Here is a 26,618-nt window from a genome sequence, read left to right as displayed (position 1 = left end):
TGGGTTTTCTAGTTCTATTTCTATGTTCAGGGTTTTGGTTTGGCCTTCAATTGGAGGCAGCTGTTTTTCGTTGCTTCTAATTGGAGGCCATATTTAAGTAGGGTTTTTTTTCTTCATGGGTTTTGTGGGTAGTTGTTTTTCGTATAGTCCTTGTGTCCTTACGGAACTGTTGGTTGACGTCGATTTATTTTGTTTAAGTGTTCACTTATATATAAATAAAAGAAGATGAGCACGATACCCGCTGCGCCTTGGTCCACTTTCTACGACGCACCTGACAGCGCCAACAAAACTACATCTGCTTGGGAAGAGGAAATGAGGGTTGAATTTAAGAGTGGTGGGATGAGGTGATTGATAGAGTAAAGATCCACTACATCTTGTGCCCGTCTTGGTCTCATACAATTTAAGGTTTAACATAAGAGTGCTATTTTTTTTTCCAAAATTCTGATTGTCTGAAATATATCCAAATGTAAAATGATGAGTGTGATAGAGGTCATGTCTCACCAGTATGGTGACCTTCAGTCACATGTTTATTCGATACTCTAAACTACAACATTACTGGGATTCTATTTTAAATTTACATTTACATTTTTGTCATTTAGCAGAAGCTCTTATCCAGAGCGACTTACAGTAGTGAATGCATACATTTCATTTCATGCATTTTTTAATTTTTTTTTGTACTGTAGCCATGTCCCTTGATTGCTATTTTTGGATGTGTTGTGTGAAGGAAGGGAGGGAGGGTGGTTAGGAGGGAGGGAGGAAGGGAGGAAGGGAGGGAGGGTGGTTAGGAGGGTAGGGAGGGTGGTTAGGAGGGAGGGAGGGTGGTAGGAGGAGAGGCGAGGGTGGTTAGGAGGGAGGGAGGAAGGGAGGAAGGGAAGGAGGGTGGTTAGGAGGGAGGAGGGAGGGTGGTTAGGAGGGAGGGATGGTGGTTAGGAGGGAGGCGAGGGAGGAAGACGGTGGTTAGGAGGGAGGGAGGAAGGGAGGGTGGTTTAGGAGGGAGGGAGGGAGGAAGGGTGGTTAGGAGGGAGGGAGGGAGGGAAGGGAGGGGAGGAGGGTGGTTAGGAGGGAGGGAGGAAGGGAGGGTGGTTAGGGAGGGAGGGAGGGAGGGAGGGTGGTTAGGAGGGAGGGAGGAAGGGAGGGTGGTTAGGAGGGAGGGAGGGAGGGAGGGTGGTTAGGAGGGAGGGAGGGAGGAAGGGAGGGAGGGGAGGGTGGTTAGGAGGGAGGGAGGGAGGGAGGAAGGGGAGGAGGGTGGTTAGGAGGGAGGGATGGGAGGGAGGGTGGTTAGGAGGGAGGGAGGGAGGAAGGGAGGGACGGGAGGGTGGTTAGGAGGGAGGGAGGGAGGGAGGGAGGGTGGGAGGGAGGGAGGGAGGAAGGGAGGGAGGAGGGTGGTTAGGAGGGAGGGAGGGAGGGAGGGTGGTTAGGAGGAGGGAGGAGGAAGGGAGGGAGGGCGGGTGGTTAGGAGGGAGGGAGGGAGGAGGAAGGGAGGAGGGTGGTTAGAGAGGAGGGAGGGAGAGGAGGGTGGTTAGGAGGGAGGGATGGGAGGAAGGACGGGAGGGGAGGAGCCGTGTGGTTAGGAGGAGGGAGGGAGGAAGGGAGGGAGGGTGGTTAGGAGGGAGGGAAGGGAAGGAAGGGATGGTATGGGGGAGTAGGTAGTGAAGGAGGGAGGGAGGTGGTAGGACGGGTAGGAGGGAGGGGAGGTTAGGGAGGCAGGGAGGGAGGGAGGTGGCTAGGTTAGGAGGGAGGGAGGGAGGGAGGAGGGAGTTAGGAGGGAGGGTAGGGAGGAAGGGAGGGAGGGAGGGTGGTTAGAGGGAGGGAGGGAGGGAGGGAGGTTAGGAGGGAGGGAGGGAGGAAGGAGGGAGGAGGGAGGGTGGTTAGGAGGGAGGAGGGAGGGAGGATGGTTAGGAGGGGATGGGAGGGAGGAAGGAAGGGAGGGATGGGAGGGTGGTTAGGAGGAGGGCGGGAGGGCGGGGGTAAGTGAGGGAGGGAGGGTTAGGAGGGGAGGAGGGAAGGGGGTTAGGAGGGAGGGAGGGAGGGAGGGAGGGAGGGAGGGTGGTTAGGAGGGAGGGAGGGAGGGAGGGTGGTTAGGAGGGAGGGAGGGAGGGAGGGAGGGAGGGAGGGTGGTTAGGAGGGAGGGAGGGAGGGAGGGTGGTTAGGAGGGAGGGAGGGAGGAAGGGAGGGAGGGAGGGTGGTTAGGAGGGAGGGAGGGAGGGAGGGTGGTTAGGAGGGAGGGAGGAAGGGAGGAAGGGAAGGAGGGTGGTTAGGAGGGAGGGAGGAAGGGAGGGTGGTTAGGAGGGAGGGAGGGTGGTTAGGAGGGAGGGAGGGAGGGTGGTTGGGAGGGAGGGAGGAAGGGAGGAAGGGAGGAGGGTGGTTAGGAGGGAGGGAGGGTGGTTAGGAGGGAGGGAGGGTGGTTGGGAGGGAGGGAGGGCGGTTAGGAGGGAGGGAGGGTGGTTAGGAGGGAGGGAGGGTGTTTACGGAGGGAGGGAGGGAGGGGTTAGGAGGGAGGCGGGAGGGGAGGGTGGTTAGGAGGGAGGGAGGGTGGTTAGGAGGGAGGGAGGAAGGGAGGAAGGGAGGGAGGGTGGTTGGGAGGGAGGGTGGTTAGGAGGGAGGGATGGTGGTTAGGAGGGAGGGAGGGTGGTTAGGAGGGAGGGAGGGTGGTTGGGAGGGAGGGTGGGTGGTAAGGAGGGAGGGAGGGCTGGTTAGGATGGGAGGGAGGGAGAGGGAGGAAGGGAGGGAGGGTGGTTAGGAGGAGGGTGAGGGGGTGGTTAGGAGGGAGGGAGGGAGGGTGGTTAGGAGGGAGGGAGGGTGGTTAGGAGGGAGGGAGGAAGGGAGGGAAGGGAGGGAGGGTGGTTGGGAGGGAGGGTGGTTAGGAGGGAGGGAGGGTGGTTAGGAGGGAGGTTAGGAGGGAGGGTGGTTAGGAGGGAGGGAGGGTGGTTAGGAGGGAGGGAGGGTGGTTGGGAGGGAGGGAGGGTGGTTAGGAGGGAGGGTGGTTAGGAGGGAGGGAGGGTGGTTAGGAGGGAGGGAGGGTGGTTGGGAGGGAGGGAGGGTGGTTGGGAGATACAGATAATGTGGTATGGTGGTAATGTGGTATGGTGGTAATGTGGTATGGTGGTAATATGGTATGGTGGTAATGTGGTATGGTGATAATGTGGTATGGTGGTAATATGGTATGGTGATAATATGGTGTGGTGATAATATGGTATGGTGAGGTCCCTCAGTATGGTGGTAATGTGGTATGGTGGTAATGTGGTATGGTGATAATGTGGTAATATGGTATGGTGGTAATGTGGTATGGTGGTAATATAATATAATCCCAGCCCTATACCCGGCCCTATTCCCGGCCCTATACCCCTATACCCAGCCCTATACCCAGCCCTATACCCAGCCCTATACCCGGCCCTATACCCCAGCCCTATACCCAGCCCTATACCCAGCCCTATTCCCAGCCCTATACCCAGCCCTATACCCCGGCCCTATACCCCTATACCCAGCCCTATACCCAGCCCTATTCCCAGCCCTATACCCAGCCCTATACCCGGCCCTATACCCTATACCCAGCCCTATTCCCAGCCCTATACCCAGCCCTATACCCAGCCCTATACCCAGCCCTATACCAGCCCTATACCCAGCCCTATTCCCGGCCCTATACCCAGCCCTATTCCCAGCCCTATACCCAGCCCTATTCCCCTATACCCAGCCCTATACCCAGCCCTATACCCTATACCCAGCCCTATTCCCAGCCCTATACCCAGCCCTATACCCAGCCCTATACCCCTATACCCAGCCCTATACCCTATACCAGCCCTATACCCTATACCCAGCCCTATACCCAGCCCTATACCCAGCCCTATACCCAGCCCTATTCCCGGCCCTATACCCGGCCCTATTCCCGGCCATATTCCCGGCCCTATATCCAGCCCTATACCCAGCCCTATACCCAGCCCTATTCCCAGCCCTATACCCAGCCCTATTCCCAGCCCTATACCCCAGCCCTATACCCAGCCCTATACCCTATACCCAGCCTCTACCCCAGCCCTATACCCCGCCCTATACCCAGCCCTATACCCAGCCCTATTCCCAGCCCTATACCCAGCCCTATACCCCTATTCCCAGCCCTATACCCAGCCCTATACCCTATACCCAGCCCTATACCCCAGCCCTATACCCCTATACCCAGCCCTATACCCAGCCCTATACCCAGCCCTATTCCCAGCCCTATACCCAGCCCTATACCCAGCCCTATTCCCAGCCCTATACCCAGCCCTATTCCCAGCCCTATTCCCCAGCCCCTATTCCCAGCCCTATTCCAGCCCTATACCCAGCCCTATACCCCTATACCCAGCCCTGATACCCATGCCCTATTCCCAGCCCTATACCCAGCCCTATACCCCAGCCCTATTCCCAGCCCTATTCCCAGCCCTATACCCAGCCCTATACCAGCCCTATTCCCAGCCCTATACCCCTATACCCAGCCCCTATACCCAGCCCTATACCCCTATACCCAGCCCTATACCCAGCCCCTATTCCCCTATACTCAGCCCTATACCCCTATACCCAGCCCTATTCCCCTATACCCCAGCCCTATACCCAGCCCTATACCCCAGCCCTATACCCCAGCCCTATACCCAGCCCTATACCCAGCCCTATACCCCAGCCCTATACCCCAGCCCTATACCCAGCCCTATACCCCAGCCCTATACCCAGCCCTATACCCAGCCCTATACCCGGCCCTATATCCGGCCCTATACCCGGCCCTATTCCCGGCCCTATTCCCGGCCCTATACCCGGCCCTATACCCGGCCCATACCCGGCCCTATACCCAGCCCTATTACCCAGCCCCTCTACCCCCCCAGCCCTATACCCCCAGCCCTATACCCAGCCCTATACCCAGCCCTGATACCCAGCCCCTATTACCCAGCCCTATACCCGGCCCTATACCCCTATACCCAAGCCCTATACCCGGCTACCTATACCCAGCACCTTTACCCCTTATTAACCCAGCCCTTATACCCGGCCCCTATACCCAGCCCTATACCCAGCCCTATCCCCAGCCCTATACCCAGCCCTATACCCGGCCCTATATCCCTATACCCAGCCCTATACCCAGCCCTATACCCGGCCCTATACCCCTATACCCAGCCCTATACCCGGCCCTATTCCCAGCCCTATACCCCTATACCCAGCCCTATACCCGGCCCTATACCCAGCCCTATTCCCAGCCCTATACCCAGCCCTATACCCAGCCCTATACCCAGCCCTATACCCAGCCCTATACCAGCCCTATACCCCTATACCCAGCCCTATACCCGGCCCTATACCCCAGCCCTATACCCCAGCCCTATACCCCAGCCCTATACCCAGCCCTATACCCGGCCCTATACCCAGCCCTATTCCCAGCCCTATACCCCAGCCCTATTACCCCAGCCCTATACCCGGCCCTATACCCGGCCCTATACCCAGCCCTATTCCCAGCCCTATACCCCGCCCTATACCCGGCCCTATACCCGGCCCTATACCCAGCCCTATACCCAGCCCCATACCCAGCCCTATACCCCTATACCCAGCCCTATACCCCTATACCCAGCCCCTATACCAGCCCTATACCCAGCCCTATACCAGCCCTATACCCAGCCCTATACCCTATACCCAGCCCTATACCCAGCCCTATACCCAGCCCTATTCCCAGCCCTATACCCAGCCCTATACCCAGCCCTATTCCCAGCCCTATACCCCTATTCCCGGCCCTATTCCCAGCCCTATACCCCTATACCCAGCCCTATACCCAGCCCTATACCCAGCCCTATTCCCAGCCCTATACCCCTATACCAGCCCTATACCCAGCCCTATTCCCAGCCCTATACCCCAGCCCTATACCCAGCCCTATACCCAGCCCTATACCCACCCCTATACCCAGCCCTATACCCAGCCCTATACCCCAGCCCTATACCAGCCCCTATACCCAGCCCTATACCCCTATACCCCAGCCCTATTCCCAGCCCTATACCCAGCCCTATACCCCTATTCCCCTATACCCGGCCCCATACCCAGTCCTATTCCCAGCCCTATTCCCAGCCCCATACCCAGCCCCATACCCAGCCCTATACCCAGCCCTATACCCAGCCCTATTCCCAGCCCTATTCCCAGCCCTATACCCAGCCCTATACCCCTATACCCAGCCCTATACCCAGCCCTATTCCCAGCCCTATTCCCAGCCCTATACCCAGCCCTATACCCTTATACCCAGCCCTATACCCAGCCCTATACCCTATACCCAGCCCTATACCCAGCCCTATACCCCTATACCCAGCCCTATACCCCTATACCCAGCCCTATACCCCTATTCCCAGCCCTATACCCCTATACCCAGCCCTATACCCAGCCCTATACCCCTATACCCAGCCCTATACCCCAGCCCTATACCCAGCCCTTTACCAGCCCTATACCAGCCCTATTCCCAGCCCTATACCAGCCCTATACCCAGCCCTATACCCAGCCCTATACCCAGCCCTATACCCAGCCCTATACCCCTATACCCAGCCCTATACCCCAGCCCTATACCCAGCCCTATACCCAGCCCCTATACCCAGCCCTATACCCAGCCCTATACCCTATACCCAGCCCTATACCCAGCCCTATACCCTATACCCAGCCCTATACCCAGATAAGTGGGATGTGATATTTGAGGAAACAAAACAATGACATGAAGAGTTATAACTCATGTATAAATCACTTAGTCACAACAAACAGACAAGGGCTTTCTGTGGTCAATTTTGATAACAGCAAGACTACATTCTGATGATCTACCCTTTCTCCCAAAGTGTGCACTTGTACACTTCCCCCCTCTGGTGTTAAGGAATACGTTGGGAGTGTACGAGTGCACACTTCTGGAGAAAGGGTAGGCGATCGGAAACACACTTGACAACTCACCTTTTCTTGTCAGGAATCAAGGCACACTCAGAGATGTTCGACAGATGTCCTCTCTCAAACACCGACAGAGGGGCTCCGCTCTCTGTGTCCTTCAGAAGCAGACATACATAGTGTGGTCCTAATGGCACCCTATTCCCTTTCAGAGTGCACTACTCTTGACCAGAGCCCTATAGGTCCTTGGTCCGAAGTAGTGCACTATATAGAAAACAAGGGTGCTATTTAGGCCATAGGCATATCATATAGATCAGGTTAATACCTATAGGCCTTGGTCAGAAGTAGTGCACTATATAGGGAATGAGGGTGCTATTTAGGCCACAGCCATATCATATAGATCAGGTTAATACCTATAGGCCTTGGTCAGAAGTAGTGCACTATATAGAAAACAAGGGTGCTATTTAGGCCATAGGCATATCATATAGATCAGGTTAATACCTATAGGCCTTGGTCAGAAGTAGTGCACTATATAGGGAATAAGGGTGCTATTTAGGCCACAGCCATATCACATAGATCAGGTTAATACCTATAGGCCAGACGGCGCAATACTTTTTCAACATGAATATGTTAATATAGGTATAGTTGAAGTCGGAAGTTTACATACACCTTAGCCAAATACATTTAAACTCAGTTTTTCATAATTCCTGACATTTAATCCTAGTAAAAATTCCCTGTCTTAGGTCAGTTAGGATCACCACTTTATTTTAAGAATGTGAAATGTCAGAATAATAGTAGAGAGAATGATTTATTTCAGCTTTTATTTCTTTCATCACATTCCCAGTGGGTCAGAAGTTTACATACACTCAATTAGTATTTGGTAACATTGCCTTTAAATTGTTTAACTTGGGCCAAGCATTTTGGGTAGCCTTCCACAAGCTTCCCACAATAAGTTGGGTGAATTTTGGCCCCTTCCTCCTGACAGAGCTGGAGTAACTGAGTCAGGTTTGTAGGCCTCCTCGCTTGCACACTCTTTTTCAGATCTGCCCACACATTTTCTATAGGATTAAGGTCAGGGCTTTGTGATGGCCACTCCAATACCTTGACTTTGTTGTCCTTAAGCCACTCTGCCAAAAATTTGAAAGTATGCTTGAGGTCATTGTTCATTTGGAAGACCCCTTTGCGATTAAGCTTTAACTTCCTGACTTATGTCTTGAGATGTTGCTTCAATATATCCACATGATTTTCCTCCCTCATGATGCCATCTATTTTGTGAAGTGCACCAGTCCCCCCTGCAGCAAAGCACCCCCACAACATGATGCCTCCACCCCCGTGCTTCACGGTTGGAATGGTGTTCTTTGGCTTGCAAGCCACCCCTTTTTCCTCCAAACATAACGATGGTCATTATGGCCAAACAGTTCTATTTTTGTTTCATCAGACCAGAGGACATTTCTCTAAAAAGTACGATCTTTGTCCCCATGTGCAGTTGCAAACCTTAGTCAGGCTTTTTTATGGCGGTTTTGGAGCAGTGGCTTCTTCCTTGCTGAGCGGCCTTTCAGGTTATGTCGATATAGGACTCGTTTTACTGTGGATATAGATACTTTTGTACCTGTTTCCTCCAGCATCTTCACAAGGTCCTGCTGTTTTTCTGGGATTGATTTGCACTTTTCGCACCAAAGTACATTCATCTCTAGGAGACAGAATGTGTCTCCTTCCTGAGCGGTATGTCGGCTGCGTGGTCCCATGGTTTTTATACTTGCGGACTATTATTTGTACAGATGAACGTGGTACCTTCAGGCGTTTGGAAATTGCTCCCAAGGATGAACCAGACTTGTGGACGTCTCCAATTTTTTTCTGAGGTCTTGGCTGATTTCTTTTGATTTTCCCATGATGTCAAGCATAGAGGCACTGCGTTTGAAGGTAGGCCTTGAAATACATCCACAGGTACACCTCCAATTGACTCATATGTTGTCAATTAGCCTATCAGAAGCATCTAAAGCCATGACATAATTTTCTGGAATTTTCCAAGCTGTTTAAAGGCACAGTCAACTTAGTGTATGTAAACTTCTGACCCACTGGAAATGTGATACAGTGAATTATAAGTGAAATAATCTGTCTGTAAACAATAAAAATGACTTGTGTCATGCACAAAGTAGATGTCCTAACCGACTTGCCAAAACTATAGTTTGTTAAAACCTGTCTGGGCTAGGGGGCAGTATTTTCACGGCCGGATGAAAAACGTACCCAATTTAAACAGGTTACTACTCTGGCTCAGAAACTAGAATATGCATATTATTAGTAGATTTGGATAGAAGACACTCTGAAGTTTCTAAAACTGTTTGAATGGTGTCTGTGAGTATAACAGAACTCATATAGCAGGCAAAAACCTGAGAAAAAATCCAACCAGGAAGTGGATTGTAGTTTTTCAAGACTGGGCCTATTCAGTATACAGTGACTTAGGGTTCAATTTGCACTTCCTAAAGCTTCCACTAGATGTCAACAGTCTTTAGAACGTGTTTCAGGCTTTTACAGTCAACAGAGAGCGAACAAGACCTCCTGGAGTCTGATGACCGAGAGAATGACAGGCCACAATTACGCGCCTTCACGTGAGGTAGCTGTGTTCCAAAATGTTTTTCAAGACACTGGAATCGTCCGGTTGGAATATTATTGAAGTTCTAAGTTAAAAAGGCCCTAAAGATTGATGTTTTACAACGTTTGACATGTTTCCGCGCTTCCTACATTTGGAGTAGCTTACTGAACGCGCAAACAACAAGGAGTTATTTGGACATAAATTATGGACTTTATCAAACAAAACAACATTTATTGTGGACCTGGGATTCCTGGAAGTGCCTTCTGAGGAAGATCATCAAAGGTAAGTGAATATTTCTAATGCTATTTATGATTTTAGATGACTCCAAAATGGCGGGTATCTGTATTGCCTGGTGTGTTTCTGAGCGCCGTACTCAGATTATTGCAAAGTGTGCTTTCCCCGTGAAGCTTTTTTGAAATCTGTCACAGCGGTTGCATAAAGGAGATGTTCATCTATAATTCTTGAATAACAGTTTAATATTTTATCAACGTTTACGATGAGTATTTTTGTAAATTGTTGTGCTGATTCACCGGCAGTATTGGAAGCAAAATATTTTCTGAATGTCACTCGCCAATGTAAAATGCTGTTTTTGGATATAAATATCAACTTTATCGAACAAAACATACATGTATTGTGTAACATAATGTCCTAGGAGTGTCATCTGATGAAGATCATCAAAGGTTAGTGCTTCATTTCGCTGTGTTTTGGGTTTTATTGACACATGTCCTTGCTTGGAAAATGGCTGTGTGATTATTTTTGTCTATGTACTCTCCTAACATAATCTAATGTTTTGCTTTCGCTGTAAAGTCTTTTTGAAATCGGACAATGTGCTTACATCAAGGAGAAGTGTACCTTTAAAATGGTGTAAAATAGTTGTATGTTTGAGAAAGTTGAATTATGACATTTTGTTGTTTTTCAATTTGCCGCCCTGATATTTCACTGGCTGTGTCCCGCAGGAGGGACGCTACCGCAGGAGGGACGCTACCGCAGGAGGGACGCTACCGCAGGAGGGACGCTACCGCAGGAGGGACGCTACCGCAGGTGGGACGCTACCTCAGGAGGGACGCTACCGCAGGAGGGACGCTACCGTCCCACCTAGCCCATAGAAGTTAACAAGAAATTTGTGGAGCGGTTGAAAAAACGAGTTTTAATGACTCCAACCTAAGTGTACGTAAACTTCCCACTTCAACTGTAAAACAGACATCCACAGACAGGAGTGAAACACGATCCACATAAACACTGAGACGGATTGGGTGTGTGACATCACACAGACAGGAAACTGAAACAGCTTTAATAACAGACCTTGTAACTTCCTTGAGATGTGTACGTCTGTATTAGTTAACACACACCGACTCCCAAATGGATACATATTCCCTCCACACCAAAACTAGTGCACTATATAGGGGATAGTGGTCATAAGTAGTGCACTATATAGGGAATAGTGGTGGACTATATAGGGAATAGTGGTCATAAGTAGTGCACTATATAGGGAATAGTGGTCATAAGTAGTGCACTATATAGGGAATAGTGGTTATAAGTAGTGGACTATATAGGGAATAGTGCTCATAAGTAGTGCACTATATAGGGGATAGTGGTCATAAGTAGTGCACTATATAGGGGATAGTGGTCATAAGTAGTGCACTATATAGAGAATAGTGGTCATAAGTAGTGCACTATATAGGGAATAGTGGTCATAAGTAGTGCACTATATAGGGAATAGTGGTCATAAGTAGTGCACTATATCGGGAATAGTGGTCATAAGTAGTGCACTATATAGGGAATAGTGGTCATAAGTAGTGCACTATATAGGGAATAGTGGTCATAAGTAGTGCACTATATAGGGAATAGTGGTTATAAGTAGTGCACTACATAGGGAAGTGTTCCATTTGGGAAGCAGTCCTAGTGTTTGGTGGACCTACCCATAGAGTGGCCGTCTTGTCGTGGGAGCTGGTCAGGACTTTGGTGTCGTCAAAGCAGAAGTGACAGCTGGTGACAGCGTCTGTGTGACCCCTCAGCACCTTGATGGGAATCTGAAGAGGCACGGGGAATCAAGCCCCTTCATTACACCATGATGGGGGTCTGAAGAGGCACGGGGAATCAAGCCCCATTTCACATCTCCATTACACCATGATGGGGGTCTGAAGAGGCACGGGGAATCAAGCCCCTTCATTACACCATGATGGGGGTCTGAAGAGGCACGGGGAATCAAGCCCCATTTACACCATGATGGGAGTCTGAAGAGGCACGGGGAATCAAGCCCCATTACACCATGATGGGGGTCTGAAGAGGCACGGGGAATCAAGCCCCATTACACCATGATGGGGGTCTGAAGAGGCACGGGGAATCAAGCCCCATTACACCATGATGGAAGAGGCACGGAGAATCAAGCCCCATTACACATCTTAATAACACATAGCACATCCCTAGCACTGTTTCAACATGCTAACGTTTTAGCATTTTTGGCACAAATCCCATTCAAGTCATGGGGACTGATATTAGCATTTTTTTCAAATTGTCCAAATCATCTGAAACTATCTAAAATTGTATTGTGAAAGCTCAACGGAGTCACTTATATATGTTTTGAACACGACTAAAGTCACTAAAGCATCGCAGTAATGATCATGTAAACGTCCATCATTTTAATACAACAGCTGAGCTCTGTTCTTTCTGTTGAGATGTCTTGGTCATCATTTATATGTTTGGTCACCAGCCAGATGTATAGCAGGAGGGCTTTTCATGCAGCGTTTCCTAGCCTGGTCCCAGATCTGGTTGTGTCATGAGTGGTAAGGACTTGGGCATGACAGCACAAACAAAGACTTGGCACTCAAAGTGTTTCCATGTTTATGGAAACTGTTTTTATTAAAAGCTTGCTGTCTAGTAGGCTAGTTGACAGTTGTCATCATTCATCCATGTTATTGTCAGTGTTATGACACAGGTCCAATACAATTAATTATGTATAGCTATGTGGCTAGCTGTTAGCTTGACTTGCTAACGTTAACTATTAGTTGACCAATCACTCATTGACGTTTGTAGTTTTATAACAGTTTACATGGAAGTAGCTGTACACTATTACAGCATATAACCTAGTTAGCTAACTGCTCTAGAAAGAGTTATAAACATAATCTATTCAACTCATTCCCTCTCTAGCCAGCTAGCTAGCTAACCTGGGCAGTTAACTGCTCTAGAAAGAGTTATAAACATAATCTATTCAACTCATTCCCTCTCTAGCCAGCTAGCTAGCTAACCTGGGAAGCTAACTGCTCTAGAAAGAGTTATAAACATAATCTATTCAACTCATTCCCTCTCTAGCTAGCTAGCTAACCTGGGCAGCTAACTGCTCTAGAAAGAGTTATAAACATAATCTATTCAACTCATTCCCTCTCTAGCCAGCTAGCTAGCTAACCTGGGCAGCTAACTGCTCTAGAAAGAGTTATAAACATAATCTATTCAACTCATTCCCTCTCTAGCCAGCTAGCTAGCTGACCTGGGCAGCTAACTGCTCTAGAAAGAGTTATAAACATAATCTATTCAACTCATTCCCTCTCTAGCTAGCTAGCTAGCTAACCTGGGCAGCTAACTGCTCTAGAAAGAGTTAGAAACATGAAGGCTATTCAACTCATTCCCTCTCTAGCCAGCTAGCTAGCTAACCTGGGCAGCTAACTGCTCTAGAAAGAGTTATAAACATGGTTATTCAACTCATTCCCTCTCTAGCTAGCTAGCTAGCTAACCTGGGCAGCTAACTGCTCTAGAAAGAGTTATAAACATGAAGGCTATTCAACTCATTCCCTCTCTAGCCAGCTAGCTAGCTAACCTGGGCAGCTAACTGCTCTAGAAAGAGTTATAAACATAATCTATTCAACTCATTCCCTCTCTAGCCAGCTAGCTAGCTAACCTGGGCAGCTAACTGCTCTAGAAAGAGTTATAAACATAATCTATTCAACTCATTCCCTCTCTAGCTAGCTAGCTAACCTGGGCAGCTAACTGCTCTACAAAGAGTTAGAAACATGAAGGCTATTCAACTCATTCCCTCTCTAGCTAGCTAGCTAACCTGGGCAGCTAACTGCTCTAGAAAGAGTTATAAACATGAAGGCTATTCAACTCATTCCCTCTCTAGCCAGCTAGCTAGCTAACCTGGGCAGCTAACTGCTCTAGAAAGAGTTATAAACATGAAGGCTATTCAACTCATTCCCTCTCTAGCTAGCTAGCTAGCTAACCTGGGCAGCTAACAGCTCTAGAAAGAGTTAGAAACATGAACACTATTCAACTCATTCCCTCTCTAGCCAGCTAGCTAGCTAACCTGGGCAGCTAACTGCTCTAGAAAGAGTTAGAAACATGAAGGCTATTCAACTCATTCCCTCTCTAGCCAGCTAGCTAGCTAACCTGGGCAGCTAACTGCTCTAGAAAGAGTTATAAACATGAACACTATTCAACTCATTCCCTCTCTAGCTAGCTAGCTAGCTAACCTGGGCAGCTAACTGCTCTAGAAAGAGTTATAAACATGAACACTATTCAACTCATTCCCTCTCTAGCCAGCTAGCTAGCTAACCTGGGCAGCTAACTGCTCTAGAAAGAGTTATAAACATGGTTATTCAACTAATTCCCTCTCTAGCTAGCTAGCTAGCTAACCTGGGCAGCTAACTGCTCTAGAAAGAGTTAGAAACATGAAGACTATTCAATTCATTCCCTCTCTAGCCAGCTAGCTAGCTAACCTGGGCAGCTAACTGCTCTAGAAAGAGTTATAAACATGGTTATTCAACTCATTCCCTCTCTAGCTAGCTAGCTAGCTAACCTGGGCAGCTAACTGCTCTAGAAAGAGTTAGAAACATGAAGGCTATTCAACTCATTCCCTCTCTAGCCAGCTAGCTAGCTAACCTGGGCAGCTAACTACTCTAGAAAGAGTTATAAACATGAAGGCTATTCAACTCATTCCCTCTCTAGCTAGCTAGCTAGCTAACCTGGGCAGCTAACTGCTCTAGAAAGAGTTATAAACATGAAGACTATTCAACTCATTCCCTCTCTAGCCAGCTAGCTAGCTAAACTGGGCAGCTAACTGCTCTAGAAACAGTTAGAAACATGAAGGCTATTCAACTCATTCCCTCTCTAGCCAGCTAGCTAGCTAACCTGGGCAGCTAACTGCTCTAGAAAGAGTTATAAACATGAACACTATTCAAATCATTCCCTCTCTAGCTAGCTAGCTAACCTGGGCAGCTAACTGCTCTAGAAAGAGTTATAAACATGAACACTATTGAACTCATTCCCTCTCTAGCCAGCTAGCTAGCTAACCTGGGCAGCTAACTGCTCTAGAAAGAGTTATAAACATGAAGTCTATTCAACTCATTCCCTCTCTAGCCAGCTAGCTAGCTAACCTGGGCAGCTAACTGCTCTAGAAAGAGTTATAAACATGAAGGCTATTCAACTAATTCCCTCTCTAGCTAGCTAGCAGCTAGCTAGCTAGCTAACCTGGGCAGCTAACTGCTCTAGAAAGAGTTATAAACATGAAGGCTATTCAACTCATTCCCTCTCTATCTAGCTAGCTAGCTAACCTGGGCAGCTAACTGCTCTAGAAAGAGTTATAAACATAATCTATTCAACTCATTCCCTCTCTAGCTAGCTAGCTAACCTGGGCAGCTAACTGCTCTAGAAAGAGTTATGAACATGAAGGCTATTCAACTCATTCCCTCTCTAGCCAGCTAGCTAGCTAACCTGGGCAGCTAACTGCTCTAGAAAGAGTTATAAACATGAAGGCTATTCAACTCATTCCCTCTCTAGCTAGCTAGCTAGCTAACCTGGGCAGCTAACTGCTCTAGAAAGAGTTAGAAACATGAAGGCTATTCAACTCATTCCCTCTCTAGCCAGCTAGCTAGCTAACCTGGGCAGCTAACTGCTCTAGAAAGAGTTATAAACATAATATATTCAACTCATTCCCTCTCTAGCCAGCTAGCTAGCTAACCTGGGCAGCTAACTGCTCTAGAAAGAGTTATAAACATGGTTATTCAACTCATTCCCTCTCTAGCTAGCTAGCTAGCTAACCTGGGCAGCTAACTGCTCTAGAAAGAGTTATAAACATAATCTATTCAACTCATTCCCTCTCTAGCTAGCTAGCTAGCTAACCTGGGCAGCTAACTGCTCTAGAAAGAGTTATAAACATGAAGTCTATTCAACTCATTCCCTCTCTAGCCAGCTAGCTAGCTAACCTGGGCAGCTAACTGCTCTAGAAAGAGTTATAAACATGAAGTCTATTCAACTCATTCCCTCTCTAGCCAGCTAGCTAGCTAACCTGGGCAGCTAACTGCTCTAGAAAGAGTTATAAACATAATCTATTCAACTCATTCCCTCTCTAGCTAGCTAGCTAGCTAACCTGGGCAGCTAACTGCTCTAGAAAGAGTTATAAACATAATCTATTCAACTCATTCCCTCTCTAGCCAGCTAGCTAGCTAACCTGGGCAGCTAACTGCTCTAGAAAGAGTTATAAACATGAAGTCTATTCAACTCATTCCCTCTCTAGCTAGCTAGCTAGCTAACCTGGGCAGCTAACTGCTCTAGAAAGAGTTATAAACATAATCTATTCAACTCATTCCCTCTCTAGCTAGCTAGCTAGCTAACCTGGGCAGCTAACTGCTCTAGAAAGAGTTATAAACATAATCTATTCAACTCATTCCCTCTCTAGCTAGCTAGCTAGCTAACCTGGGCAGCTAACTGCTCTAGAAAGAGTTATAAACATAATCTATTCAACTCATTCCCTCTCTAGCTAGCTAGCTAGCTAACCTGGGCAGCTAACTGCTCTAGAAAGAGTTATAAACATAATCTATTCAACTCATTCCCTCTCTAGCTAGCTAGCTAGCTAACCTGGGCAAGCTCCTGATGTTCCCACACCGAGGATCTTCTCTTCTCCACATCGGTCTCCTCTTTCCCTTCATCAATAGTCTCATCAAGTGACAAAGGATCGATATTTCTACACGTCATTTTGTCCAGGAAACTAAATATGTATTTTGTCTAAGTTACTAATTTCATTGTTTTTGTTTTTCGGTAAAAAGTATCAGGCTACAGTAGCTAAGCAGTCAGTCTAGAGTTTGTTGTGCCAGTCGGTGCGTTCCCATGGCGACGGCCATGCTGAGATGGAGAACAATCTGAAATATTTTATGTAATGACAATTTTTTACACACACACACACACACACACACACATATTATATATATAAATATATATGTGTGTGTGTGTGTGTGTGTGTGTGTGTGTGTGTGTGTGTGTGTGTGTGTGTGTGTGTGTGTGTGTGTGTAAAAAATTGTATATATATATATATATACACACATACATACACAGAGAGGATTTTTTATGTAATGACAATATTTTACATACATATATATATATATACACACGCAATGCATTCGGGAAAGTATTCAGACCCTTTGTCTTGTTCCAAATTTTTGTTAAATTACAGCCTTATTCTAAAATGGATGAAATAGTTTCCCCCCCCCCCTAATCAATCTACACACAATACCCCATATTGACAAAGAAACATTTTTTATTTTTTTTATTTTTTGCAAATGTATAACATTTTTTAAACTGTAATATCACATTTACATAAGTATTCAGACCCTTTACTCAGTACTTTGTTGAAGCACCTTTGGCAGCGATTACAACCTTGAGGCTTCTTGGGTATGACGCAACAAGCTTGGCACACCTGTATTTGGGGAGTATCTCCCATTATTCTCTGCAGATCCTCTCAAGCTCTGTCAGGTTGGATGGGGAGCGTCGCTGCACAGCTATTTTCAGGTCTCTCCGGAGATGTTTGATCGGGTTCAAGTCCAGGTTCTGGCTGGGCCACTCAAGGACATTGAGACTTGTCCCAAAGCCACTCCTGCGTTGTCTTAGCTGTGTGCCTTATAATCCTGTCACGTCCTGACCAGTAAAGGGGTTATTTTGTTATTGTAGTTTTGTCAGGACGTGGCAGAGGGGGTGTTTGTTTAGAGTGTTTCGGGGTTTGTTGGGCTATGTTCTTGTTAGTTTATTTCTATGTTAGTTCTAGTCTTTCCATTTCTATGTTTAGTTAATGGGGTTGACCTTCAATTGGAAGCAGCTGCTCCTCGTTGCTTCTAATTGAAGGTCTTATTTAAGAAGGGTGTTTTTTCTATGGGATTTGTGGGTAGTTGTCTCCTGTTTTGTGTCTGTAGCACCTGATAGGACTGTTTAGTGTCGTTCGTTGTTTTGTATACGTGATTTGTTTGTTTTTCCTTCTTTTAATTAATAAAGAAGATGAGTATAAACGTTCCCGCTACACCTTGGTCCAATCCTTACGACGCCCGTGACAGTCGTTGCTCTGTTGGAAGGTGAACCTTCGCCCCAGTCTGAGGTCATGAGGGCTCTGGAGCAGTTTCTCTCTTGTTCTTTGCTCCGTTCATCTTTCAGTCAATCCTGACTAGTCTCCCAGTCCCTGCCGCTGAAAAACATCCCCACAGCATGATGCTGCCACCACCATGCTTCACCGTAGGGATGGTGCCAGGTTTCCTCCAGATGTGATGCCTGAGAATCTTGTTTCTCATGGTCTGAGAGTCTTTAGGTGCCTTTTAGCAAACTCCAAGCGGGCTGTCATGTGCCTTTTACTGAGGAGTGGCTTCTGTCTGGCCACTCCACCAATCAGGCCTTTATGGTAGAGTGCTGCAGAGATGGTTGCCCTTTTGGAAGGTTCTCCCATCTTCACAGAGGAACTCTGGAGCTCTGTCAGAATGACCATCGATTGCTCAGTTTGGCCGGGCAGCCAGCTCTAGGAAGAGTCTTGACGGTTCCAAACTTCTTCCGTTTAAGGATGGAGGCCACTGTGTTCTTGGGGACCTTCAACACAGAGGCCATGTTTTGGTACCCTTCCCCAGATCTGTGCCTCGACACAATCCTGTCTCGGAGCTCTACAGACAATTCCTTCGAACCTCAAGGCTTGTTTTTTTGCTCTGACATGCGCTGTCAACTGTGGGACCATATATAGACAAGTGTGTGCCTTTCCAAATCATGTCCAATCAATTGAATTTACCACAGCTGGACTCCAATCAAAGTTGTAGAAACATCTGTCGTGGAATATTGCCTCAGAAATATAACCCTCTTGCAAGAACCTGTGAATTCAATATAGACTTCAATACAAAGTAGCAAAGACGAGCTGGTCCGCGGAACCAGCTAACTTCTCTGAGCACCGACTCTGCTTTTATACACATACAGCATATGGGTACATCCCATATGTAAATGAAGTTACTTCCCTTAGTCCGTCTGCCACCATTATCTTTTAGTCTGAGTTCTTTGCTTGTTCACGCCCAATAACGCCCATCTCTGCTTCTGGTTAGATTATAAATGGTGGCAGGACCCTTTTATGGTCATACAAAAAATAATACATTTATTGCATACTTATGTTTCACCTGTTGATCGTTTTGCTACCATCCTCCTTCCTGTGTCCTCCTGACAGTATGTCCCAGCTGTCATAAATGTACTTGTGGCCTTGGCTAATGTACTCATGTTCGTTTAGCTTAATAATGTAATCTTTGACACGTTACCCTTTTCAGAAATAGCAAAATGTATTGGGTGTCACCTTCTCTTCCTCTGGCCAATGTACTTATGTCCTTGCTACTTCAGCAATAGCAGCTGCACCTATTTATTTTACATTAGCTCCCACACATCTCAAAGATGATCAATGGAAACAGGATGCACCAGAGCTCAATTTCGAGTCTCATCAAAAAGGGTCTGAATACTTATGTAAAATATGGTTTTTATTTTTTATGTTTAATAAAATTTGCAGAAATTTCTAAAAACCTGTTTTCACTTTGTTATAATGGGGTATTGTGATGTCATTATGGGGTATTGTGTGTAGATTGAGGGGGATTTAAAAAAATAATAATTATAGAATAAGGCTGTAACGTAACAAAATGTGGAAAAAGTCAAAGGGGTCTGAATACTTTCCAAATGTATATAGCTCAAATTTTTTATCCATTTAAAGATACGTGATGGGATCGTAACAACTCCAAAGCCCTGTCACCAGACGTGGCACATCACAATCTGGAATGGCATGATGATAATGCAGAGACAGATTACAACAACAACAAAAAATCTACTTTTTTATTGATTAACACACAATAGCAACAATTCAAGATCTCTCAACATATCAGCCCAAGACATTGATCAGCAAAAACTCACATCTTATGAGAATTACAATTTAAAATGTAAAGTAAGACCCTCTTTCATCTGCATAGGTACAGGGCTATTGGAATTCATAAATGCCATATACAGAATGGTTCCTGACTCCCGTCTCCAGGTATCTATCCTCATAGAGGACATGGTGGATCCTGTCGGTCGGATTACAGATTCACTGCTGATTCTTCCCACGGATGCTCTTCAACCTGGTCAGATGGGAGAGGAAGGAGCAATTCATTTCATGTATGTAATGACACTGTCATAATACTGTAATATGTTTAAATTACATGGGTCAAACCATTTGCCATTTTTGACCTGATCCAAACCATTTTTGGCCTGGTTCTAACTGTTTTTTGGACCTGGTTATAACTGTTTTGTACAATTAAAGTTTTTAAAAAGCACCTTATTAAAACCCCATTTTGGATCAAGACATTATGAGCCAATAATAACAGGTATGTGCAAGAGGGATTGAGTAGGCAAACGCAGACCCTTCGTTATTCCATGAGGTTTCAACCCCTCCTGAGAAGTGATGTGTTTCACTACATCAACTGACTGAAACAAGGACCATGGCCTCTGACCTTCTGAGCAGCTCTTCTGTTGATACCCCTCCTCCTCCCTCCTCCTGGCCGTTCCCGTCACTCCCTTCTGAGCTGCTGCCTGATGATGACTCCTCCTTCCTACTGCTCTTCTTCTGCTTGCCTTTGTGCTTGTGCCGCTTGTGCTTCTTCTTCTGCTGTTAACAACAACAACAACAACGGCAGAGAGGCGAGAGTCAAGAGGACATACTGACAGACAGTGAACAGCGTTCCTGGCACTTCCACCAAAAACAAAAAGACCAAACATGTTTGGTGCAATGGAGATCCTCTTGAATAACTCACTTTACCAGTCATAGAGCAGCCTGTCAGAGAGAGAAAGAGAGAGACAGAGACAGACCGACAGACCGAGAGACAGAGCGACAGAGCGACAGACCGAGAGAGACAGACAGACAGACAGACAGACCGAGACAGACAGACAGACCGAGACAGAGAGACAGACAGACAGACAGACAGACAGACAGACAGACCGACCGAGAGAGAGAGAGAGACAGACAGACAGACAGACAGACAGACCGAGAGAGAGAGACAGACAGACAGACAGACAGACCGAGAGAGAGAGAGAGACAGACAGACAGACAGACCGAGAGAGAGAGACAGACAGACAGACAGACAGACCGAGAGAGAGAGAGACAGACAGACAGACAGACAGACCGAGAGAGAGAGACAGACAGACCGAGAGAGAGAGAGAGACAGACAGACAGACACAGACAGACAGACAGACAGACAGACAGACAGACAGACAGACAGACCGAGAGAGAGAGACAGACACAGACAGACAGACCGAGAGAGAGAGACAGACAGACAGACAGACCGAGAGAGAGAGACAGACAGACAGACAGACCGAGAGAGAGAGACAGACAGACAGACAGACCGAGAGAGACAGACAGACAGACCGAGAGAGACAGACAGACAGACCGAGAGAGAGAGACAGACAGACAGACCGAGAGAGAGAGACAGACAGACCGAGAGACAGACAGACAGACAGACAGACAGACCGACAGACCGACAGACCGACAGACCGACAGACCGAGACAGACAGACCGAGAGAGACAGACAGACAGACCGAGAGAGACAGACAGACAGACCGAGAGAGAGACAGACAGACAGACCGAGAGAGACAGACAGACAGACAGACAGACCGAGACAGACAGACAGACAGACAGACAGACCGAGACAGACAGACAGACCGAGAGAGACAGACAGACCGAGAGAGAGAGACAGACAGACAGACAGACCGAGAGAGACAGACAGACAGACCGAGAGAGAGACAGACAGAACCGATGCAGAGACAGACAGACCAGACAGACCAGACAGACAAGACCAGAGAACAGACAGACAGACAGACCGAGAGAGACAGACAGACAGACAGACCGAGAGAGAGACAGACAGACAGACCGAGAGAGAGACAGACAGACAGACAGACCGAGAGAGAGACAGACAGACAGACCGAGAGAGAGACAGACAGACAGACCGAGAGAGAGACAGACAGACAGACAGACCGAGAGAGACAGACCGAGAGAGACAGACCGAGAGAGACAGACCGAGAGAGAGAGACAGACAGACCGAGAGAGACAGACCGAGAGAGACAGACCGAGAGAGACAGACCGAGAGAGACAGACCGAGAGAGACAGACCGAGAGAGACAGACAGACCGAGAGAGACAGACAGACCGAGAGAGACAGACAGACCGAGAGAGACAGACAGACCGAGAGAGACAGACAGACCGAGAGAGACAGACAGACCGAGAGAGACAGACAGACCGAGAGAGACAGACAGACCGAGAGAGACAGACCGAGAGAGACAGACCGAGAGAGACAGACCGAGAGAGACAGACAGACCGAGAGAGACAGACAGACAGACAGAGACAGACCGAGAGACAGACAGAGACAGACAGAGACAGACAGACAGACAGACACAGACCGACCGAGAGACAGACAGACACAGACCGACCGAGAGACAGACCGACCGAGAGACAGACCGACCGAGAGACAGACCGACCGAGAGACAGACCGACCGAGAGACAGACCGACCGAGAGACAGACCGACCGAGAGACAGACCGAGAGAGAGACAGACCGACCGAGAGACAGACCGACCGAGAGACAGACCGACCGAGAGACAGACCGACCGAGAGACAGACCGACCGAGAGACAGACCGACCGAGAGACAGACCGACCGAGAGACAGAGAAAGATCGAGAGAGACAGAGAAAGATCGAGAGAGACAGAGTACTCTTGAATAGACACCGTAGTGTATTTTCCTGGGTTAAGTCGTACCTTTTGTCCCTCTTGTGCTTGCCGTGTTTCTTGGCTTTGTGCTTCTCCTTACACTTCTTCTTGTGTTTGTCGTCCTTAGCCGAGGGAGTCGGGGACGGACGGCGCCCCGCTGCTGAAAAGACAAGCCGAGATGGTGAGACTCCAAATCACCTATATCGACGTCTCAACATGGGCTGCAACAGACTGGTTTGAACAGCTTTTTTGTGACCAACAAGAATTTTGTTAAGAAATCATGACGTCCGTTTAACCCGGAGGATTTGATTGGGTCACGTTATTTGGTAAGAGACTCACTCAATGTAGAGGAAGGAGGAGGCAGCCGAGGTCCAAACTCCTCCTCTTCCACTTCCTGGTTCTGAGGGGGAGGGGCAGGACCACTGGGCGTTTTGAACAGAACGTCTAAAAACAAGAAAAACGGAGTTAAAACCATCAGAGATCTGCCATCATTCTCCACTACCCAGAGATGTCCCATCATTCTCCACTACCCAGAGAGTTAAAACCATCATTCTCCACTACCCAGAGAGTTAAAACCATCATTCTCCACTACCCAGAGAGTTAAAACCATCATTCTCCACTACCCAGAGAGTTAAAACCAGAGATCTCCCATCATTCTCCACTACCCAGAGAGTTAAAACCAGAGATCTCCCATCATTCTCCACTACCCAGAGAGTTAAAACCATCATTCTCCACTACCCAGAGAGTTAAAACCAGAGATCTCCCATCATTCTCCACTACCCAGAGAGTTAAAACCATCATTCTCCACTACCCAGAGAGTTAAAACCATCATTCTCCACTACCCAGAGAGTTAAAACCATCATTCTCCACTACCCAGAGAGTTAAAACCAGAGATCTCCCATCATTCTCCACTACCCAGAGAGTTAAAACCATCATTCTCCACTACCCAGAGAGTTAAAACCATCATTCTCCACTACCTAGAGAGTTAAAACCATCATTATCCACTACCTAGAGAGTTTAAAACCATCATTCTCCACTACCTAGAGAGTTAAAACCATCATTCTCCACTACCAGAGAGTTAAAACCATCATTCTCCACTACCCAGAGAGTTAAAACCATCATTCTCCACTACCCAGAGAGTTAAAACCATCAGAGATCTGCCATCATTCTCCACTACCCAGAGAGTTAAAACCATCAGAGATCTGCCATCATTCTCCACTACACAGAGAGTTAAAACCATCAGAGATCTGCCATCATTCTCCACTACCCAGAGAGTTAAAACCATCATTCTCCACTACCCAGAGAGTTAAAACCATCATTCTCCACTACCCAGAGAGTTAAAACCATCATTCTCCACTACCCAGAGAGTTAAAACCATGTCCATTTTGTCCTCTGTCAGAGATCTCTTAGTGTGTTGTGTCATTCTGTAATGAATACCTTGGCAGCAGCTAAATGAGGATCCATAATAAACACAAATATCTCCTTATTCTCCTAACTACCCAAACAAGCCATTGTTCAACCACCAATCTATAATGGCTATAGGAACAGAAGGGCCAGTGTTCCTACCTGGGTACTGGCTGGGTGTCGCCGACACAGACACAGGAAGAGCAGGTCGGGTTGATATCTGAGGCCCGGTCCCAGCCTTGCTCCGAACACCTTCCTCCTCCTCCTCACTCTCTCCTTCTGAAGAAGAGGAAGATTTCTCGTCTGATGAACTGGCGAAGATGGCTTTGAACAGATCCATAGGTGGCCTGCTCTCCTCCTCTTCCTCCTCCTCCTCGTCTTTCTGCTCCGTGTCCGGCTGCTCAGTTAGTCAGAAAGATCACTGATTAACAACATGCGACTTACAAAACATCTCTTACATCTGTCAAACCTCAGTATTACAGTGGACTGTTACATCTGTCAAAACCTCGTGTCAGTGGTGTAGTGTAGTAGGATGGTACCAGTACCTCTACAGTAGGATCAGTGATGTCTGTAGTGTAGTAGGATGGTACCAGTACCTCTACAGTAGGATCAGTGGTGTAGTGTAGTGTAGTAGGATGGTACCAGTACCTCTACAGTAGGATCAGTGATGTAGTGTAGTAGGATGGTACCAGTACCTCTACAGTAGGATCAGTGGTGTATGTAGTAGGATGGTACCAGTACCTCTACAGTAGGATCAGTAATGTAGTGTAGTAGGATGGTACCAGTACCTCTACAGTAGGATCAGTGGTGTATGTAGTGTAGTAGGATGGTACCAGTACCTCTACAGTAGGATCAGTGATGTAGTGTAGTAGGATGGTACCAGTACCTCTACAGTAGGATCAGTAATGTAGTGTAGTAGGATGGTACCAGTACCTCTACAGTAGGATCAGTAATGTAGTGTAGTAGGATGGTACCAGTACCTCTACAGTAGGATCAGTAATGTAGTGTAGTAGGATGGTACCAGTACCTCTACAGTAGGATCAGTGGTGTGTGTAGTGTAGTAGGATGGTACCAGTACCTCTACAGTAGGATCAGTGATGTATGTAGTAGGATGGTACCAGTACCTCTACAGTAGGATCAGTAGTGTAGTAGGATGGTACCAGTACCTCTACAGTAGGATCAGTGATGTAGTGTAGTAGGATGGTACCAGTACCTCTACAGTAGGATCAGTGATGTATGTAGTGTAGTAAGATGGTACCAGTACTTCTACAGTAGGATCAGTGATGTAGTGTAGTAGGATGGTACCAGTACCTCTACAGTAGGATCAGTGGTGTATGCAGTAGGATGGTACCAGTACCTCTACAGTAGGATCAGTGATGTATGTAGTAGGATGGTACCAGTACCTCTACAGTAGGATCAGTGGTGTAGTGTAGTAGGATGGTACCAGTACCTCTACAGTAGGATCAGTGGTGTAGTGTAGTAGGATGGTACCAGTACCTCTACAGTAGGATCAGTGATGTATGTAGTAGGATGGTACCAGTACCTCTACAGTAGGATCAGTGGTGTAGTGTAGTAGGATGGTACCAGTACATCTACAGTAGGATCAGTGGTGTATGTAGTGTAGTAGGATGGTACCAGTACCTCTACAGTAGGATCAGTGATGTATGTAGTGTAGTAGGATGGTACCAGTACCTCTACAGTAGGATCAGTGGTGTATGTAGTAGGATGGTACCAGTACCTCTACAGTAGGATCAGTGATGTATGTAGTAGGATGGTACCAGTACCTCTACAGTAGGATCAGTGGTGTATGTAGTAGGATGGTACCAGTACCTCTACAGTAGGATCAGTGATGTAGTGTAGTAGGATGGTACCAGTACCTCTACAGTAGGATCAGTGGTGTATGCAGTAGAACGGTACCAGTACCTCTACAGTAGGATCCGTTGTAGGGCCATCAGTAGTAGAGGTGTCCGGTCCTGACCCAGAGGCTTCAATACGAGCCACGCTGAGGAACTCACTGATTGGATCCTTCTCCTTCCTGTCCTCGTCCCCAGCCTGGCCAGACACATCCCACCTGGACCTCTTCCCTGGCTCAGAGGGCTTCACACCTACACAGAGAGGGACAGAGAGACGTAGGGGCCAGGTTTACACAGAGAGGGACAGAGAGACGTAGGGACCAGGTTTACACAGAGAGGGACAGAGAGACGTAGGGACCAGGTTTACACAGAGAGGGACAGAGATATGAAGGGCCAGGTTTACACAGAGAGGGACAGAGAGATGAAGCGCCAGGTTTACACAGAGAGGGACAGAGACGTAGGGGCCAGGTTTACACAGAGAGGGACAGAGAGACGTAGGGGCCAGGTTTACACAGAGAGGGACAGAGAGACGTAGGGGCCAGGTTTACACAGAGAGGGACAGAGAGACGTAGGGGCCAGGTTTACACAGACAGGGACAGAGAGACGTAGGGGCCAGGTTTACACAGAGAGGGACAGAGAGACGTAGGGGCCAGGTTTACACAGAGAGGGACAGAGATATGAAGGGCCAGGTTTACACAGACAGGGACAGAGAGACGTAGGGCCTTATTATTAAAGATGTAGTTTGAGTTTAACTCTGACTTGTGTGAAAGGTTTGTTTCTCCTCATTTGATAAGACAGAAATAAACCACCACAAAATATCCAAGGGTTTGAGACGTTCAGTAATGAGACTGAAGAGGTAATAACACATTAATAAGTGACTAATCGATAAGATATGAAAATATCGGAAGAGTTAATTCGGGAAATAAATACTC

General features: G+C 47.6%; 2 protein-coding genes across 5 annotated transcripts in view; both read right to left on the bottom strand.

Moving 5' to 3' along the window:
* Nucleotides 1-16,405, bottom strand: part of LOC115202561 (WD repeat-containing protein 88) — a 37,789-nt gene extending 21,384 nt beyond the window's left edge. Inside the window, exons 1-3 of the mRNA XM_029766681.1 lie at nt 16,289-16,405; nt 11,362-11,472; nt 6,922-7,010 (exon numbers count right to left, since the gene is read on the bottom strand). Of these exons, the coding sequence (XP_029622541.1) occupies nt 6,922-7,010; nt 11,362-11,472; nt 16,289-16,405 (317 nt within the window). The remainder of the gene's footprint in view (nt 1-6,921; nt 7,011-11,361; nt 11,473-16,288) is intronic.
* Nucleotides 16,406-19,511: 3,106 nt separating this feature from the next.
* Nucleotides 19,512-26,618, bottom strand: part of gpatch1 (G patch domain containing 1) — a 37,027-nt gene continuing 29,920 nt past the window's right edge. The window contains exons 16-21 of one of the 4 annotated variants that reach the window (XM_029768622.1): nt 25,757-25,938; nt 23,996-24,230; nt 22,769-22,873; nt 22,479-22,589; nt 20,188-20,344; nt 19,512-19,815 (exon numbers count right to left, since the gene is read on the bottom strand). In XM_029768622.1, coding sequence (XP_029624482.1) covers nt 19,782-19,815; nt 20,188-20,344; nt 22,479-22,589; nt 22,769-22,873; nt 23,996-24,230; nt 25,757-25,938 — 824 coding nt within the window. In that variant the 3' untranslated portion in view covers nt 19,512-19,781. The remainder of the gene's footprint in view (nt 19,816-20,187; nt 20,345-22,478; nt 22,590-22,768; nt 22,874-23,995; nt 24,231-25,756; nt 25,939-26,618) is intronic. The other 3 variants (XM_029768623.1, XM_029768624.1, XM_029768625.1) reach the window with 3 other exon arrangements.

The sequence above is a fragment of the Salmo trutta genome, chromosome 12 (genome assembly GCF_901001165.1).
Source record: "Salmo trutta chromosome 12, fSalTru1.1, whole genome shotgun sequence".
Taxonomy (NCBI): Eukaryota; Metazoa; Chordata; class Actinopteri; order Salmoniformes; family Salmonidae; genus Salmo; species Salmo trutta.
Note: the sequence above shows the minus strand (reverse complement) of the source record. Positions and strands in the feature narration are given on the sequence as shown.